The sequence below is a fragment of the Mustela nivalis genome (genome assembly GCF_964662115.1).
Source record: "Mustela nivalis genome assembly, chromosome: 4".
In the NCBI taxonomy this organism is placed as follows: Eukaryota; Metazoa; Chordata; class Mammalia; order Carnivora; family Mustelidae; genus Mustela; species Mustela nivalis.
In genome coordinates this window covers 118,848,286-118,867,660 of record NC_139023.1, presented here as the reverse complement: position 1 = coordinate 118,867,660, position 19,375 = coordinate 118,848,286, and the positions used below count along the sequence as shown (strand labels likewise).

The window sequence follows — 19,375 nt, the reverse complement described above, 5'->3', positions numbered from 1 at the left end:
GAATGGCATTATAAAAGTAATTATCATGGGCACGAAACATATAATAAACTGCAGTAAGTAAGGCTTTCCACTTCTGTTCTTACTCACCACTGAATATTCAAGTGAAATGAGACAAGCAAATTTATTGTCAAGTGGAGTGACTGGGCTGTGTCGTCAGCATCACATTGTGTTCCAGGAAAATGGGTTGAGTGCCAAGACGTAATTTGTCCAAATTCAATGGGGATTTCAAAGAACCAGGATGCAATGCTTTATGAGGAGGAAGGCTAACTGGAAAAAACAAAGGCGCTAAGCCAAAGCCACTCCCCCTCGCATTAGCAAAACATTTCTGTTGAAAATATTAAAGCAAAAGTTCAGTTAAGAAAATGTCAGGAGGGAGCAAGGATCGATCGTTTCAGGAGTGCTTCAGAATTCGTCTCAATTTTTCTTCTTTATTGATTCCTTTTTTTTTTTTTTTTTTAAGTACACGCCAAACCCAACCTAGGGCTTGAACTCAGGACCCTGAGGTCAGGAGTTGCATGCTCTACTGACTGAGCCAGCCAGGCATCCCTCAGTTTGTCTTCTTTTTCTACTAGAATTTGTATCTGAAGCCAGTAATTAAACAACCTGTAAGAATAATATGGTATTAAGCACCTGAATTGTTTCATCGAACATGTGAAAACTCATTTCTGTACCCAAAATAATACAAGGAAGCTGTCACTTTCTTTTGGAGAACAGAGTCGGCTTTGGGATGCCACACCCTGGGTCTCGTGATGAGGTCTGGGAATTCTGGAAGAGAATGTAATAAAGAGCTTGTCTTGAAGGCTGGGGATAGTCTGAGGCCAGCCTCTGACCGCAATGGCCCAGGGGCCCTTCTCTTTGTCTTAACCACACAGACACACATTTCATTGGAAAACCAGACAAGGAAAATATGGTTCCATGAAACTAAACCTACAAAAGAGCAGATGCCACACCCTTTCTCACAGAGAGCAGAAAGTTTATTTATGGGGTAATGGTTGGTGACAAGGTACACTTTATAAAATACCTCTACATGTCTTAAGAGGAATATTAGCTATGCATTGTTTATTTTGGAATTAGCAAATTATTTTCCATGACAAAATGCTCTGAGCATGTTTGCTACATATAAATACAAATTAAGGAGCACCTGGGTGGCTCAGTTGGTTAAGCATCTGCCTTTGGCTCAGGTCATGATGCTGGGGTCCTGGGATCAAGTCCACATCAGGCTCCCCACTCAGCGGGGAGTCTGCTTCTCTCTCTGCCCCTCCTGCTTGTGCTCTCTGTCTCCCTCTCAAAATCTTGAAAAAATACAAATAAAATACAAATGCGAAATAAAATCTGACAATTTGAGGGATACCTAGGTGGCTCAGTTGGTTGACCTTCCAAACCTTGGTTTTGCCTCAGGTCATGATCTCAGGGTTGTGAGACTGAACCGGGTATTTCACACTCAGCGGGGAGTCTGCTTGAGTCTCTCCCTCTCCCTCTGCCCCTCCACCACTAAAATAAAGAAATAAATCTTTAAGAAAAATCTGACTATTTGAAGAAAGTGGAGAGTATAAACTGGCTTAGGCAAAGACACTGCAAAAGCAGCTCTGAACGTAGAAACTCGCTGGAAGCCGTCAGAGGTCAGCATGAGGACCTACTGGCACCAACTCTTGATTCAAGCCCAAGAATAAGCCAGCGTTTACACCAAGCTTGGTAAGTCTGTCAGAAGACAACCCAGGAGGCACCGGGGTGGCTTAGTAAGTTCAACATCTTCCTTCAGTTCAGGTCATGATCCCAGGATCCTGGGATCCAGTCCCGCTGCAGGCTCCCTGCTTAGTGGGGAGCCTGCTTCTCTCTCTGCCTGCTGCTCCCCCTGCTTGTGTGCTCTCTTTTCTCTCTCTTTGATAGACAAACAAATGAATAAATAAAATCCTTTAAAAAAAAAAATGAAGAAGAAGAAGACAACCCAGAACCACCTGTGCTGTATCAGTGAAAAGCTCAGCAGAGAAATGGACAGTTAGGAATGAGTTAGGTCTTTGGAAAGCTTTGTGCTTCCAGCTGAAGGGGGCAGAGATGTGGTAGAGCTGAGGAAGAATGGAGGAGGAAGACAGAACATTTTCTAAACACCTACTAGGTGACGGTATGCTGGGTCCTTCACACATACATGTCTGTGTCTAGTGCAGCAGAACTTTCTTTGGTTTTTATTTTAGTGAGAGAAGGTTGTCACATTATTTCTGTCTGGATAATGTCAAAAGGCCTTTGACAGACCCTCTTTGTTCCTGGGAGTCACTCAAAGGCCCTTCTTAGTTAACCAAATTTGAGTTTAATGAGACATTCATCATCAAGGACCTAATAGGAACTTTTGCTTGGTACTCAGCTCTGATAGCTGGGAAGAAAGGGGCTCCATTGCATAGTGGATATTAGGAGCTTCCTGAAAGGGAAAGTGACTTTGGACCCTTACCCTTTGAAATAAAGTGCTATCAGAATTTCTCAAACGAGTTAGGATGGTTTCAACTGAGGTCCACTGTCGGGAAAAGATACTAAAGTCCAGTGACCCACCATGAAAGCAAGGGGTGTCTGGACAATTTCCTCTAGATCAAGTCACCCTGGCACAGACATCACAGGATGATACAGGGCACAGTGACTGAGTATGTGGATATAACCTAAAAAAAAAGTAACCTTGAGAGGTCAAGCTTCAGCCCCGCCATGTTGTATGCAAAGATCTGGACTATAAGGGGCAAGGCAGCAGTGCACAACAGACCATCTGATTGGGTGGAAACAACTGATTGAAAAGGTCCCAACAAAGCAGCAGCAGCTGCAAACAGGGCCTACCAGTGGATGCCAGGTTTTTCCCAGTTTGTCCCCAACCTGGGAAGGAAACTCCCTTGAAAGAGTAAGCTCCTGGAGCTCTTGTAGTTTGTAGAAGAGATTTGAGGGGCACCTGGGTGACTCAGTTGGTTCACCATTAGACTTTTGATTTCAGCTCCAGGTCATGATCTCAGGGTCCTGGGATCATGCTCAGCACAAATTCTGCTTGGGATTCTCCCTCTCCATCTCCCTCAATCCCTCTCCCCACTCACAATCTCTCTGTCTCTCTAAAATAAATAAATAAATCTTTAAAAAAAAATTGTAAAGGAGATTTTCAATAGGGGATCCTAAATGTAATTGGCATGTAGGGATTCAAGTGATTAAAAATTTTTAAAAGGAATGTCCAAATTTATACCCTAAGTTAGTGAAGCAGTTCATGAGATCCCATTCAATCTTCACATCCATTCTAAGAGGTAACTACTACCATTCCTGCTTCCCAGATAAGGAAACAAAGGCCTACTAGGGTCTTATGATTTGTCCAGGGTTATTAGACAAGTCAGTTAACATTAGGATTAAAATCCTAGGCTAATTCTCAGCCTATCGTCATTTCCCTTGAACACATCGATGGGAAGCAATGAAAGCAGTCAATAACAGAATCATTCTGAGAAAACTATCAAGTTAAACATAGCTGACGTATAAAATACCACAATTTGTAATAAACATGGAAAAACAGACCATCTAATCCTTAATTTCTCAATTTATCTCATGTACTCACAAGCTTAAAATGCACCTGAATCTGTGCCACATATATACACCTTAGTTTTGAGATCCAGCTACACAAATCACAGGAAAAATCTCCTGTATTTCTATTCTCTGCAAATAGAATTAAAGGTGAAAGATACTCTTCAAGAAAACCAACTGAAAAGCCAGGCTCAGGGCGCCTGGGTGGCTCAGTGGGTTAAAGCCTCTGCCTTCAGTTCAGGTCATGATCCCAGGGTCCTGGGATCAAGCCCCACATCAGGCTCTCCGCTCAGTGGGAGCCTGCTTCCCCCTCTCTCTCTGCCTGCCTCTCTGCCTGCTTGTGATCTCTGTCTGTCAAAGAAAGAAAGAAAGAAAGAAAGAAAAAAGAAAAGCCAGACTCTTCTGTCTAGGAATATAAAGGTTGAAGGGAATGTGCCAAAATGAAAGGTAGTTCAACATGGTTAAGGAATTGTTCAGCAAACTGTGAAAATTAGTATAAGGGGAAACATCTAGATGCTTGAAGGACATAAAGAATCCTATAGGTTCCAGGGTGCCTGGCTGGCTCAGTTTGTAGAGCATGTAACTCTTGATCTTAGGGTCTTGAGTTCAAGCCCCATGTTGCGCTAGAGATTACTTTAAGAAAAAAAAACGGGGGGGTGCCTGGGTGTCTCAGTGGGTTACGGCTCTGCCTTCGGCTCAGGTCGTGATCTCAGGGTCCTGGGATATAGCCCCGAATCGGGCTCTCTGCTCGGTGAGGAGCCTGCTTCCTCCTCTCTCTCTACCTGCCTCTCTGCCTACTTGTGATCTCTGTCTGTCACATAAATAAATAAAATCTTTAAAAAGGGGTGGGGGGCGCACCTGGGTGGCTCAGTCTGTTAAGCCTCTGCCTTCAGCTCAGGTCATGATCCCAGGATTCTGGGATCAAGCCCCACATCAGGCTCTCTGCTCAGAAGGGAGCCTGCTTCCCCATCTCTCTCTCTGCCTGACTCTCTGCCTACTTGTGATCTCTCTTTCTGTCAAATAAATAAATAAAATATTAAAAAAAAAAGATCCTATAGGTTCCAAGAGCTTAGGTAAACTCGTGAGATAGATCCAAAACAAAAGAAAACTATGTATTTAATCCAAACTAATTACTTATTATTAATTTAATCCAAATTAATTATTTATCCAACCCAAAATTAAAGGAAATTGGCAGTAAGACAATAGACTGTTACATGACATAAGGTAAAAAACCTAATTCTATTTTTTTTTTTTAAAGCCAACCCTCAAAAATAAAAATGCTATCACCTTGCAGGAAAAAAAAAACCAGCCCAGTACTTGAACAGAAAATTCACAAAACAGCAGTTAACAATCATAGGGGGACAAAAACATAGAAATCAACATAAGTAATAATTTTTAAGTATATTAAAATAATATAATACATGTTGCCTATCACTAAGAAAACAATTTAAAGATGAATGTTCCTTGTTGATAAAAGTTGAGTGAAAGTATATTCTCATATACTGTAGGTAGGATTGAAAATTCATGTCAACTTTCAGGGAAAAGTCTGGCACTATGTCACAGAGCCTTTGTCACTGTAAGTCTAAAACCCTGTCTTCATAAATAACCTTCAATACTGGCAGAAATTTATTGGGGCAAATGATTCCATAATAGCATTGTTTGTTGGTTTGTTTTAAGATTGATTGATTGATTGATTGATTTGACAGAGCACAAGCAAGGGGAGCAGGGGAGGGAGAAGCGGACTCCCTGCTGAGCAAGAAGGCTGATGTGTGGCTCAATCCCAGGACCCTGGGATCATGACCTGAGTCCAAGGCTGACGCTTAACAGACTGAGCCACCCAGGTGCCCCAGCATTGTTATTTATAAATACACTCTTATTTATATTACCATTGCTATTTATAAATCAAGAAAACTGGGAATTTAAATTCCCAAAGTGAGGGGTGCCTGGGTGGCTCACTGGTTAAATTCCCAAAGTGAGACTAATTTAAGTAAACTATGATACAATGAGATTCTGTGGAGCTATTTAAAATGTAAATATTTTGGGCGCCTGGGTGGCTCAGTGGGTTAAGCCACTGCCTTCGGCTCAGGTCATGATCTCAGAGTCCTGGGATCGAGTCCCACATCGGGCTCTCTGCTCAGCAGGGACCCTGCTTCCCTCTCTCTCTCTGCCTGCCTCTCTGCCTACTTGTGATCTCTGCCTGTCAAATAAATAAATAAAATCTTTAAAAAAAAAATTTAAAAAAAAAATGTAAATATTTTGACAATGAGAAATGTTTTTATTAGAAGGTAAAGCAAAAAAAAAAAAAAAAAAAAAAAAGATATAGATATAGATAGGTACAGATAGAATACTCCCAGCCATGTTAAAATAGTAAGCACATAGGGGTACCTGGCTGGCCCAGTCAGAAGAGCATCGGACTTCTGATCTTGGGGTTGTGAGTTCGAGTCTCACATTGGATGTAGAGAATACTTAATAAACAAAAACTTAAAATAATAAATAATAATAACATAAAGAGACCAAATTCAACTGCAAAAATTCAGTGATTGCTTCTGTATGTAGGATTATGGATGAATTTTTTTTCATTATACTTTCGGTACTATGTCATACCTTTGAAATTGCCACAAAAATTACTGTTTTATGAGACGCCTGGGTGGCTCAGTTGGTTAAGCAGCTGCCTTCGGCTCAGGTCATGATCCCAGCGTCCTGGGATCGAGTCCCACATCGGGCTCCTTGCTCAGCAGGGAGCCTGCTTCTCCCTCTGCCTCTGCCTGCCATTCTGTCTGCCTGTGCTTGCTCTTTCCCCCTCTCTCTCTGATAAATAAATAAAATCTAAAAAAAAAAAAAAAAAATTACTGTTTTATAATTAAGGAAAAAGGAACAGAGACAGACGAAGTTGTGGTTATTTCAAGCAGCTCCTAAAATGTGATAAGAGCCTGATGACTCTAAGGTGCCAGACTGCTGAGATGACTCAATCACTGTCTTTGTTCTTGGGTTTTTATAAGGGAGACTCACAAATACCAAAGCTTCCAGGTAAGAGATACCTGCAGAAAATGGAATGTAAGGGCGTGAGAAGAACTGACGGGCCAAGACAAGACACAGAAAAGCGAGCTGACAAAGTGTTTATCCTGAAACAGCACCTCTCCACCTTCAGAATAAAATAACCAGAAGGGAAAATGAAGCACCTGGAATCAACTGGAAAGACGTGTTTACCTGCACAGGTGGCATGCTAGTTATTATAGTATTTGTGTCCTTTTCCCAACAACCTTTTCTGGCCTCAGCTCGTCAGATCAGATGTTATTAAGATTATAACCATAAGGGGCATCTGGGTGGCTCATTGAGTTAAAAGCCTCTGCCTTCGGCTCAGGTCATGATCCCAGAGTCCTGGGATCGAGCCCCCCGTCAGGCTCTCTGATCAGCGGGGAGCCTGCTTCCCCCTCTCTCTCTGCCTGCCTCTCTGCCTACTTGTGATCTCTATCAAATAAATAAATAAAATCTTTAAAAAAAAAAAAGATTATAACCATAAAAAAAGAGAGAGGGAGAGAGATTATAACCATAAATTTTCATGGACTGTTGGGGCAACTGGGTGGCTCAATCGGCTAAGCATCCAACTCTTGGTTTCGGCTCAGGTCATGATTTGGGGTCCTGGGATCAAGATCCACCCAGGCTCTGCGCTTGGCGTAGAGTCTGCTTCAGACTCTCTCTCACTCCACCTCTGCTGCTCCCCTGCTTGTGCTCTTGCTCTTGCTCTCTTTCAAATAAATAAAATCTTTTAAAAAAAAATTGGGGGGGAGGTGCCTGGGTGGCTCAGGCATTAAGTGTCTGCCTTTAGCTCAGATCATGATCCCAGGGTCCTGGGATCCAGCCCTGATAGGTGAGAAGCCTGCTTCTCCCTCTCCCACTCCCTCTGCTTGTGTTCCCTCTCTTACTATCTCTCTTTCTCTGTCAAAAAAATAAATAAAATCTTTAAAAAAGAAAAATAAAATTTTTTTCAGAGTGTCTGACCCCTAGAATTATAAGAAAATCTTGAATGGATAAGATTAATGGGATTTGTCAGCCATTGGAGAAATAACTGATTCTGATTTTCTGTGATGATAACAGTAAAACCAACTAGCATGTATTGAGTCTTTCCTATGTACCAGGTCCTGTGATAGGCCTCTATATGTGCAGGGTGGTAGAACACGCCACCCCAAAATATGCCACTTTCACATAAGGATTATTTTGAGCAGAAGACAATTGAGAAGGAGATACAAGCACAGCTCCCTGCCCTCCCTCTATATGCCTGAAAATAGGACATAAATGTGTAAAGGTGTCTCTCTTTCCCTCTCTACCAGGAAGGACAGAAGCTAACCCCAAGAGATCCCTCTAGACCCTGCTAGCCCAGAGAAATCTATCCCAGAGGAATCTACAGAAAAAAATCTTGCTAAAACTAGGCCTTATCTACAATTAGTTAGCCCATATATTTGTCTTCCCACAATTTGCCACCCCTACAGGCTCAAACTCCTTTTTCTTTGTCTTGTCACTTCTCTCTCATTCTTTTAAGATGCCATATAAGCCCAAATTCTAACACCTCTTTAAGTTACTCATCTCTGAGTGTGCCCATGTGTATTTGCAACAGACATGTTAATAAACTTCCTTTCCCTCATTAACCTTTTTGTCTAGTTTACAGGGCCCCAGCTGGAGAGTCCAAGATGGGGAAGAAAAAAAAAATATCTCAGTTAATCCTCCCAACAATCTTATCACTCAGGTACCATTATTACCCTCATTTACTCAGGAATGGGGAGAAACTTATAGAAGTTAAACAACCTTCCAGAGGCTAAGTTAGGAAATGATAAAGCGAGATCACAGGAGTCAAATCTGGGGTCTATACCATACACGAAAAATAGATGAAATCATGAGAGTTTACAAGTTCCACTCATATAAAATATTATTCCTGCCACTCAAACTATATGTCACATCCTGGTCATTCTTCCTCACCTTCCTAAACCCTTAACTCACATGCCTTTTCAGATGAGGCAGCAGGTGCACAGAAAAGGTGTTGACTGACATTGTGAAAGAACTAGAGTCAAAGAGAGGAACCTCCTAATTCCCACGGCTGAGCAACTCTTATTTTGAAGTAGCTACCTGAGTCAAACACGCAGGATCCTAAATTCAAGGAATACGACCTAGCATTCGCTGTAGGTTGTAAGCTATTTCATAGCAGCCTCCCTAAAAGAATATGTAAGCAAAATAGATCCTTGACCACATGCCCCAACTACCCCCAGGAAGAAGGGTAGGAGCAGAGAAAGCAAGATACTTTTCAGTAATGCTGAAAAGGATTCTTTATATGCTTTTTATACTTTTATATGCTTTCAACAGAGGTTAAGCCCTCAAGCCTTGGCTTGAAAAGGATCAGAAGTGTTTTTTCTCCACCCTCCATTGCTAAGCCAGAGGCCATGCACCTAGTACTCAAGCCAAAATCAATCAAAATAAAGGCTGCTGCTGAGCTCAAGCGTCTGCATTTTACAGGAAAACCAGGCCTCAATGGCAAGCATCTGGTCTGAGCTTCCAGCTTTTTGATCTGACATTTTCTAGCTACTGTGCCTGGAACAGTCAAAGTACTCAATAAATATTAGCTATTGTGTTGGTTATTATTATCAATAGCATCTGCTGCATCTCACCCAGAAAAATAACAATGTCAGTATCAAAAAATAAATTCTCCTTTGCTCCTGCTTCCAATTTTCTGATTTTTCAAAACCTTTTGTTACAGCTTAGAAAATTTCTTTCAAATACTAAGAGAGCCATAAGGGATAAAAGATATATATACACTTGTCATGTGATTGCATGATAAAATAAAACCAAAATTAGGAAATATACCTCCTCTCAAATTGAAGGAAATCATGCTAGCCATTTCCACGGCTCATGTGAAGCAATTTCACTGTTGTTAAACTGCCCTGCTAGCTTTCTGATGGTCAGCTTCCTGGGAACACTTGAGCTCTGATACGACAGAGCTTCTGGGGAAGGAGGCAGTGCAGGGAAGGCAGCCCAGTATACAGTTGTGTGTTGGGTTCACGTTGTGCTCATCTTACCTGTTCTACATAGCAGGAGACTAAATGCCAACACTAAATAGTCCTCTAGTGAGCAATCTCTGAAACCATGAAAGAGGAAGTCTGCTTCTAGAACTAGGAAGGACTTGCTGTGACAGAAAGGTAATTCCACGTAAGAAAAACATGTCACCTGCAACTGCAGCCCAGGGAGGTGACAACACCCACATTTCAATGCTGTGAAAGTTGCAAGGTGCAGAACAAGTCCGTAGAGTGAAGACAGATAATTCACGGAGAAGGAAAGGGACTGAAACTGAAAGGAGATATGAATGGAAGGCAGAAGCCTACTAGAAAATTTGAAAACAGAGCCTGAGACTCCAGATACGCTGGCAACATTGCCTTCCCTAGGGACCAATTAAGACTACTATTTGATGCCCATAATTCCAAATAAAGTAAGCCAAGATTCCTAGGTTCTTCTCATATGTTATATCAGTTCTGAGGTACAATGAAAACATCCATAAACTTCCCTATCAATGCCCCTATTGTCTGATTCCTTCCCCTTTGTCTCCCAAATGAAGCGAAAGAAAACTATAATTGAATTTCACCTTGAGGTCCCTGATGGTGGATTGATGACTCAGTGAAGTTGGAATAGTTTCAGCAACCCCTTGGCCATGTGCCCCCAAATACCGAAGAAAGAACACCAGGTCTGTGGCCCATGATCTCCTCAAAGACTAAAGGGCCAAACCTTTTCTTTAGAAGTATCCATCCTGTCTTCTCTCCATTATGGTGTATCAATTGTGTTAGGGTTAATGGAGTATTATTTAGCCATCGGTTGCAAGATCCAGACTCAAGACCACTGAAATTCTGGATGCAGAGTTGTTGTATAACTCGATACAATTTTGAGAATTTTATCATTTGAGGTTTTATAATATGGAAAGAAGAGTATGATTGAATGTAAGTAGCCAAAAGAGAACTGGAGACATCTAGCTCATGCTAATTGCTGTCCAGCATTCCTCCTCTTCTTGTCATGGGCTGCATTTCTTTTGGGGAAATACCCCCACCTCAGGATTCTCAGCCCTGCAGTTTGACCCAAACCTCTGTTTCAGCAATGTGTCCTGAGTAGCTTAAGCCAATCAGCTAAATCAGGGTCTCGCAGCCTTGACACTATTGACACCTGGGGCTGGAAATCTCTTTGTTGTCAGGGGATGTCCTGTGTGTTGTAGGATAGCTGGTGGCATCCCTGGACTTCACCCATTAGATGCCCTTATGATACCCTATAGTTAAGTTAGCCAAAAACGTTTACAGACATCGCCAAATGTCCTGACGGGGGAGGAAGGCAAAAATCACCCTTCATGGAAAACCATTGAGCTAAACTCAACCCTCACTCCAAATTCTAGTAAAGGACCTACTTGCCCCATACCAGCCATATTTTCCAATATTCACTTTCTCAACAAGCTATAGACATTGGGCCAAAGATGGACCAAGCATAGTCTTCTTTTTTTTTTTTTTTTTTTTAGATTTTATTCATTTATTTGACAGAGAGAGTTATCAAGAGAGGAAACACAAGGAGAGGGAGAGGGAGAAGCAGACTCCCTGCTGAGCAGGGAGCCTGATAAAGGGCTCGATCCCAGGACCCTGGGATCATGACGCGAGCTGAAGGCAGATGCTTAACAACTCAGCCACCCAGGCGCCCCAAGCATAGTCTTCTAAAAAAGGTTAGACTTAGAATTCACGTGGATCTAGAATTCCATCTCACCATAGGGAGGTTACAAATCCTTCACCTAACCCCTGATTCCTTCAAAACTAAATGAGGGATCTGGAAATGGACAAGGCTAAACATGTACCTGGCATACAACCCAGCCATTCCTCTCCTTGAGATGCTCCATTCAAAATAAACGAAAGGACGTGCCCATACAACGCTCACGGCAGCTGTATTTCTAAGTGTTCAGAACTAGAAACCGATCAACAAGGTTATGGATAAACAAAGGGTAAGATATCCATGCAATGGAAAACCACTCAGCAATGAAAAGGAACACATGTACGACAACATGGATGACTCTCAAATATGCGGAGTAAAAGAAGCCAGATCCCAAAAAAGTACATATTGTATGATTCCATGTATCTAAAATCCTCAAAAACACAAATTAACCTATAGTGCCAGAACGCAGCTACATCAGTGATTGCTTGGGATGGGAGTGGGGGCATGCAGGGTGGGGGCTGAGGAAAGAAGATCAGTGAAAAGGGATGGATTACAAGGGCACAAGAAGATTCTTGAGGGGATGACTATGTTCATTACCTTGATCGTGATGATGATCCCACAGGTGTCAAAACTCATTACCTTGTAATTCAAATATGTACAGTTTATGGTATATCCAATCATACCCAATAAAAAAATGTGTGTCAAAGCATATATAGGAAGGGGCTCCTGGCTGGCTCATTCAGCAGAGCATGTGACTCTTGATCTCTGGGTTGTGAGCTCAAACCCCACGTTGGGTGTAGAGATTACCTTTTTTTTTTTTTAATTTGAGAGAGAGAAAGAGACAACACGAGCAGGGGAGAGGGAGAAGTAGTCTCCCGCTGAGCAGGAAGCCCTAAATAGGGCTCGATCCCAAGACCCTGGGATCATGAACTAAGCCCAAGGTAGATGTTTAACTGCCTGAGCCACCCAGGTGCTCCTAGAGACTACTTTAAAAAAAAAAAAAAAAAAAAAAAAAAGGATATATAGGGAGGAAACAGCAGAAGTCGAATCATCTGATCACTCTCTCCAAAAGTGACACCTTTTCATGCTCACTTCGGCAGCACATATACAAAAGTGACACCTTTTCAACAATTTTTAAGGTAATATGCTCATTCATTAAAGAAATATCAATAGAATGGCTACTGTGGGTATATACTATTGTAGACAACAGAAACACCATGGAGAAATAACAAACAAGTAAGCAAATAAATAACTGCAGATAATTGCTGTAAAGGAATTAAAAAAGCGTGCTATCACAGAAAGTGACTGAGTAAAAGGAAAGTCCAATGTATCAGGGCTGGGAGGTTGTGGGGGGTGGTCATAGTAAGCCTCCTTCCAGAGATGTCCTTTGAATGGGCCCTAAATAGTTAGGAAACATCTCTGTGACAGTCTGAGGGAAGACAACCTTGGGGAAACTAAACAGCAAGTACAAATGTTCCAAGGCAGAAACAAGTCTGATATGTCAGATGCAGGATTACGTTAATGTTTTGCACCCAGTAGGACTGAGAGATGAGTGGGAACAGGTCCAAAAGGAAAGCAAGTATCAAATAACAAACTTAGGGCCTTGTAGGCCGCAGGAAAGGGTATTACTCGGGGGAGAGAGGTAATCTTTTTGGCAAAGATATGAATGCTACTTTTTGAAGTTTTGTTTGTTTTTTAAGTAATCTCTGCATCCAAGTAATCTCAAAAGTCATGATCCTGAGATCAAGAGTCCATGTTCTTCCGACAGGGTCAGCCAGGGGCCTCTGCATGAGTGCCCTTAAAAAATCACTATGGCTGCTAAGGGAAGACAAAAGAAAGCGAAAGACGAATGCAAGAAGATCAGTTATGGGCCTTTTTCTGTGTTCCAAACAAGAGATGGTGGAGGGCTGGATAAGTGTGACAGAGGCGCAGAAAGAATGGATACATGTGGGAAATTTTCTGAAGACAGACCCAACAAGAGTTGCAGATGGATTGAACTGGGAGGAAAGAGGAAGGGACACTAGGTTTTTGGTCTACATAATAGAATAGGAACTGCACCATTTACTAAAATGAAAAGACAATAACCATTCTTAAGACCACAATAAAAAGAGGCTGAAGAAACCAAGGGAAAGCAAGAGCCCAATAATTTATCTGAGATGACACAGCTATTAAGTGGTGGGACCGGTATTCAGTCCTGGGTGGTCCATGCCCTACACCTAAAGCTCTAAATCTGTTCTACACTGGATATAAATATAGTACTTAAAGGAAGTGAACAAAGGGAGAGTTCTTTTTTTCCCCTTTATGCTTGCTGCCCTGTCAGCCATTGGTGAAAGTTCCGCCCCATCAAGACCCTGGCCCAGCCCCGTCCACAAACTTTCCCCCTCTGATGTTAGAACTCTGCTCTGCTTTGTAATTGTCCTTTCTTTCTTGCAGGGTCATTGTGAGGACTACAGGATATAACTGAAAGAGTTTCTACATCTAAGATTTTATTATATGGGTTTTTTCTTTTCTCCTTTCCCTTCTCTCTCCCCCTCTTCTGACCCCATGTTTTCATTGATGACAATTTTTATCAACTGAAAAAAATAAAGATTCTTTCCAAAAATTTCAGCTATTTATTGTTAAATGTCTATACTATAATATTTTTCATTAAAAATAAAATACAGCATGCAATTCACCGAGGGTTTCAGTATCTAAGCTATTTTCCCTTACAGGTATGTGTCTTCTACATGCCAACCAAAGTTTCAGAATGTTCACTACCACTCCTTGTTTATTCTTCGCACTCCTCCTGATGAGCCCAAAGATACCCATGGTTTCACCTTTCTTCCCCATACCCACTCCTCTCTGTAAAACCCACCACTCATGTCTACCAAGAACTTCCAATACCAACTTACCTAAAATTAACATAGCTCTTACACTTCCAAGACAATTCTTCCCTTCTTGAACCCATAGTCTGGAATTCGCCCTAAATTCCTCTCCTTCATTCACCCACATCCCCTCATGCAACCACATCGAATCAATGGCACCATCTTGTGGTTTCTACTTCTTCCATGACCCCTGAGTCAGGCCTATATTAGCCAAGCCACCTCTTTTCCTTAAGTTACACATGGTCACACCTGGATTACTGGGAGAGCTCTTCATGTGAAAGACAGAAATAAAAATTAACAGAAAAACAGTGTTGAGGAAACACATACAATTCAGGGAGAATAATTCTCTAACATCTCTCTAAATAACCATTTTCTTAAAATTAGGTCTTTGCATTTTCATGTCATCTGCATATATTTGTGTGTGTTTCACATGCTCCAAGGACATCCCAGAGAGACAACACAAAATTAACCAAAAGCAAAAGGACGATTTGGGGGGAAAACACAAGCAGAAAGTAAGTTCTACTTGCCACTTTAAAAGTACCACATGAGAGGGGTCCCTGGGTGACTCGGTCAGATGAGTCTCCAACTCTTGATTTAGCTCAGGTCTTGATCTCAGAGTTGTGAGTTCAAGCTGCACACTGGGCTCCATACTGGGCATGGAGCCTAGATAGATAGATAGATAGATAGATAGATGGATAAAAATAAAGTATGGCATAAGAATAGTAATTGATGTGTAACTGAACATTGGAAACTAAAGAGTTACTGAAATGAAACCTAAAATTTTTCTTAACCAAATAAAACTTTTTAGTCTACCATAGAAGAATTTTTCTCTGGATGCCTGGCTGGCTCTGTCATTGGAACCTATGACTCTTGATCTCATGGTTGTGAGTTCAAGCCCCATGTTGGATATGAAGATTACTGAAAAATAAAATCTTTAAAAAAAAAAAACAGAATTTTTCTCTCTCCTTTTGGTGTCTCAAAGATGCAAATTCAAAATAATATCTCTGACAAGGAATTTCCTCCTCCCTTGGTGCAATTTTACAAAAATCACAATGACTAATCCCATAAACGACTTAATTCCAGCTACTTTTTCATCTACTTACAGTGTTGTCACGTGTGGTACAAAGGAAGAAGTAAGTGGCAGGAACACAGAAGATCCATCAGAGCTGTCCACCAAACCCCAGGAGCTGGCTCGTCCACCAGTGGACACGTGTAGGTCTGCACCCAACTTCACACAGCAAAAAGCTGAAGACCTTCATTGCCTTTGGATGTGGAAAGCACTGAGTACAGGTTCAATTATGAGATGATATCACTTAGGTGGAAGAGGTCTTCTCAAACCAATTTGCGTTTCCCTTAGGGAAAGCTGAATTTCCTCAGCTACATCCTCCTGACATTTCAGGCGATTCAAGCGCTTCATTTCATACTCCCTTTCAAGTTTCATAGCTGGAAAATAAAATATATGGAGCAATCCAATGGACCTTTTTCACCAGACATAATATTGTTAAAAATGAACATTGAATCACATGTCAAAATTCACATTCTTTGATGCTAAACAAGAAGGGCTACATAGATGAGGGGTATGGTGTGAATGAGTATATTTAAACATTTCTCTGATAATAAGCAAAATAACACAGATAAAATTTGCTATTTGCTAAAGTAGCTTTTACAGAACTTACATTCTGCAGAAGGGAGTAGAGTATTCTTAATGGTTTTAGTTTTTTTGAGGTGTAAAGGACTACCAAATGAAATTTCTCCCAAGAATGGCAACTTGATGTTGGCTAGGTTTGTGTACCAGGTCTCTGTAAGCCGTGCAAGTTCCCAAGGTTCCTGTCTGGAGCAAAAATTCATTAATTCATTCAAAAGTATTTACTGAGCATCTATTGTGGGATATACAGAAGACATCTTAATTCTCAGTTCTATTTTCCACTAGACAGTTTCGCTTATGGGGAGATTTCAGGATTTTCCAGAGTTGCAAATTTAGCCAGGATAAACGGCCTTATGTTAAATGTATAATGTAGGGGCACCTGGATGGCTCAGTGGATTTCAGCTGAGGTCATAATACCAGGGTCCTGGAATGGAGCCCCGCATCATGCTCTCTGCTTGGCGGGGAGCCTGCTTCCCGCTCTCTCTCTGCCTGCCTCTCTGCCTACTTGTGATCTCTATCTCTGTCAAATAAATAAAATCTTTTAAAAAATAAATGTATAATGTTATACACACACACACACACATACATATATTCTAACGTAGAGATATAATGAAAAATTACGAATTTTAATGGCAGGAAGTTTTGTTCAAAAATAGCCTCCCTACAGTCAATCCAACCTTTCCATCTTTTTTACGAGGATGTGATTAAGAACTGTATGCTCTGGGATGCCTGTGTGGCTTAGTCGGTTAATCATCTGCCTTGGGCTCCGGTCATGATTTCAGCGTCTTGGAATTGAGTCCCATATCAGGCTCCTTGCTCAGTGGAGAGCCTGCTATTCCTTCTGCCTGCCTCTCCCCTTGCTTGTGCTCTTTCTCTCTCTCTGACAGATGAATAAATAAAATCTTAAGTTAAAAAAAAAAAAAAAAGAACTGTATGCTCCAAGTCTTTTATGGCTGATCACAATTAGGGTCATATTAGGGAAGGGAAAGGGGGAATGATCAAGCATTGAGCAGGATGCTTGACATACACAAAGGCTTTGAGTGTGTGATCTTATTTCAATCTTTATAACCACCATGCAGGTAGACAAAGAAACAGAGACTCAGAAGTCAATTAAGAACCAGAGCTGGTACTTAGCCTAGGAGTAGTTATTTAGAAGCACTAGTACCAAGAGAATCCTCAGAAAATTGGAGAAGGGGAGGAAATCCCAAACTATAATACTAAAAATAATCACCATGAACTTCAAATGAATTGTTTTATATGTTCTAGTTTGGAAATTTAAAATATCAACTACATGTTTCTCATCTCATAGAGTCTATATGAGTTCATATGCACTAGGAAAGGTAGAAGACCTGCTTTGGTACAAATCAGGGAGATGAGAGTGTTCTGTACATGGGTCTACTTGTTTTCCTCCTCCAACTTCCTTGCCACTTCATCATCTAACTTTAAGGAGGGACTTGAAGTCTACAATTCTTATAAATGCTTTGTGTCACAAGGACACAAAGATGTATTTATAAGAATGTTCACTGAAGCATTCTTTGTCCAAAAAATCTCACAAAATAGCCTTAATGTCTATCAGGAAGAGCCTAAACACACTGTGGTACATACACAGAATGAAAGAATGAGGTATATCCTTATATGTTGATTTTGAAAGATGAGAAATAAAACACCTAATTTTTATCTAGCATTTACTGTATGCTGGGCACTATTTTAATCAGTTTGCATATATGGACACTTTTAATTGCCACAGCAACCCTGTGAGGTAGGCAGGTCCTATTATTGTGCTCATTTGAAGGATTAGGAAATAGGAGTAGAACAACTTGCTCAAGATCACAAGGCTGTTGTGCTCATGGGTTTATGATTTGAACCCAGAAAGTCAGACTCTAGAATCTGAGGTCTTACCCATTAGGCTACACAAGATATGGTGGGAGAAGAAGCAAAGTTCATAGCTCCCCCCTGCTTGTACTCGATCGTTCTCCCCGGTCACTCTCTCTCAAGTAAATAATTTGAAAAAAAAAAAAATCCTAAGGGGGGGGTATACCTGACTCGAAGACATTTTTAGGTAGATTTACACTCTCTATAGAGGAATTTTAACGTAGCTGACAGTAGTAGATATTGCTTCGGAGTAAGAACACAGACTTCCATCCCTGTCACTTGTTTACTTCATGACTGTGTGATTTTGATCAACCCACTTCTCCGAACCTCAGTTTGTATTGCTTTGTTGTAAAGACCAAGTAAGATGATTTATACATTCTTATTAAAAGCATTTCCAAAAAATAAAAAAAGCATTTCCCATTAGGAACACCTGGGTGGCTCAGTGGGCTAAGCCTCTGCCTTGGCTCAGGTCATGATCCCAGGGTCCTGGGATGGAGCCCCACATCCGGCACTCTGCTCAGCAGGGAGCCTGCTACCCCCACACCCCCCCCCCCGCCTCTGTGCCTACTTGTGATCTCTGTCAAATAAGTAAAAATCTTTAAAAAAAAAAAAAAAAAAGGCATCTCCCTTTAAAAAAAAAAATCACTATTTCGATAACTGAAAACGCCCAGCCCAGTATCTCATGGGGAACATAAGGCTTCCGGTACTTTTATTTTACCGGGGACACTCCCGACTCCCAGTCAATGCTCACAGTGATGAAAATACTTACACGTTATAACAACTGCCCCGCAATATGGTTTTCACTGTGTTCTTTCTTGGCAAGCCGTAAGCCATGGTGAATCACCACGGTCCAACTTCCCAACATAGGTGCCTGATGGAATGACTGGCATACTCTGTTCGCTTTACCTGTAATGTTTGCAACTCACAGAATTAATGGCTTTCACTTTAATACCCACACAATAAAAAGATTTAGAAAGAGCATTTCTGGGTGTCAGAACATCCCTAACAAATATTCCTTGAAGCTGAACCCCTAAGGTACCACCGTGTTCTCTTCCATTTTCCATGAACTCATTTGATCCTTTCTTACCCAGGATGGAGGAAAAGCCAAGTTAACAGCATCGGCATTCCGTCACTGCCCCACCTGCCAAACTGGCTCCAACACCGCACCCAAACGTGTCTGACTGGGGCAACGCTAAGCGACGAAAGGCTCTGCGGACACGGGAACTTCCCGTTCCCCGCCCGAGCCCTTTAACGCAATGCCGACCTTCCCGGGTTTTCCCTTCTTCCGAAATCTCAGCTCACGCGGAAGCGGCCCACTCTACGAACCCCTTCCACCCTCCTCGCACGCACCCTTGGGAGCGGCGAGCCTTCCCGCCGCCCCGGGGCGCAGTTCGGAGCGAGACCCGGCTCCAGGAAGCGGGTGGAGCCTCGGCCGCCTGCAGAGCTCGAGGCGCAGGGCGGAGGGCGGAGGGGCAGGCCCTCCCAGCGCCCCGTCCCACGCCGGCGCCCCGCCCCTCCTCCCAACCCCACCCGACGCGCGGCCGGCACGCCCAGTCAGCGGGGGCCTCGAGGGCGGGGTCTCTGGGATCCCGGGAGGGGGAGCGGGCGCCCGCGCCTGATTATCCGCTCTCGCTGGTCTCGGAGCGCGCGCCCGATTAGGCGCCCATGGCCGCGCACAGCTGCGGGCCCGCGCCGCGGGCACACGCCTCCGTCCCGCTCGCTCCCGAGTTGCGGGCCGCGCCCAGGAGCG

At 42.3% G+C, this 19,375-nt stretch overlaps 1 protein-coding gene across 4 annotated transcripts; it reads right to left on the bottom strand.

Moving 5' to 3' along the window:
• Window positions 1–15,417: 15,417 nt before the first annotated feature.
• On the bottom strand, window positions 15,418–19,341 carry LOC309862620 (uncharacterized protein C4orf36; the record flags this gene model as incomplete). 4 transcript variants are annotated; one of them, XM_082726673.1, is made up of 4 exons in its annotated part: window positions 19,241–19,341; window positions 18,395–18,531; window positions 15,785–15,939; window positions 15,418–15,551 (listed from the first exon to the last, which is right to left on the bottom strand). In XM_082726673.1, the coding sequence occupies exons 2-4, from the start codon at window positions 18,457–18,459 to the stop codon at window positions 15,418–15,420; spliced, it is 354 nt and encodes a 117-aa protein (XP_082582799.1). In that variant the 5' UTR covers window positions 18,460–18,531; window positions 19,241–19,341. The 4 variants fall into 4 exon arrangements, with proteins under 4 accessions (XP_082582799.1, XP_082582797.1, XP_082582800.1 ...); XM_082726671.1 differs by lacking the exon at window positions 19,241–19,341 and adding an exon at window positions 18,976–19,162; XM_082726674.1 differs by lacking the exon at window positions 19,241–19,341 and adding an exon at window positions 18,890–18,943.
• Between the last annotated feature and the right edge of the window lie 34 nt (window positions 19,342–19,375).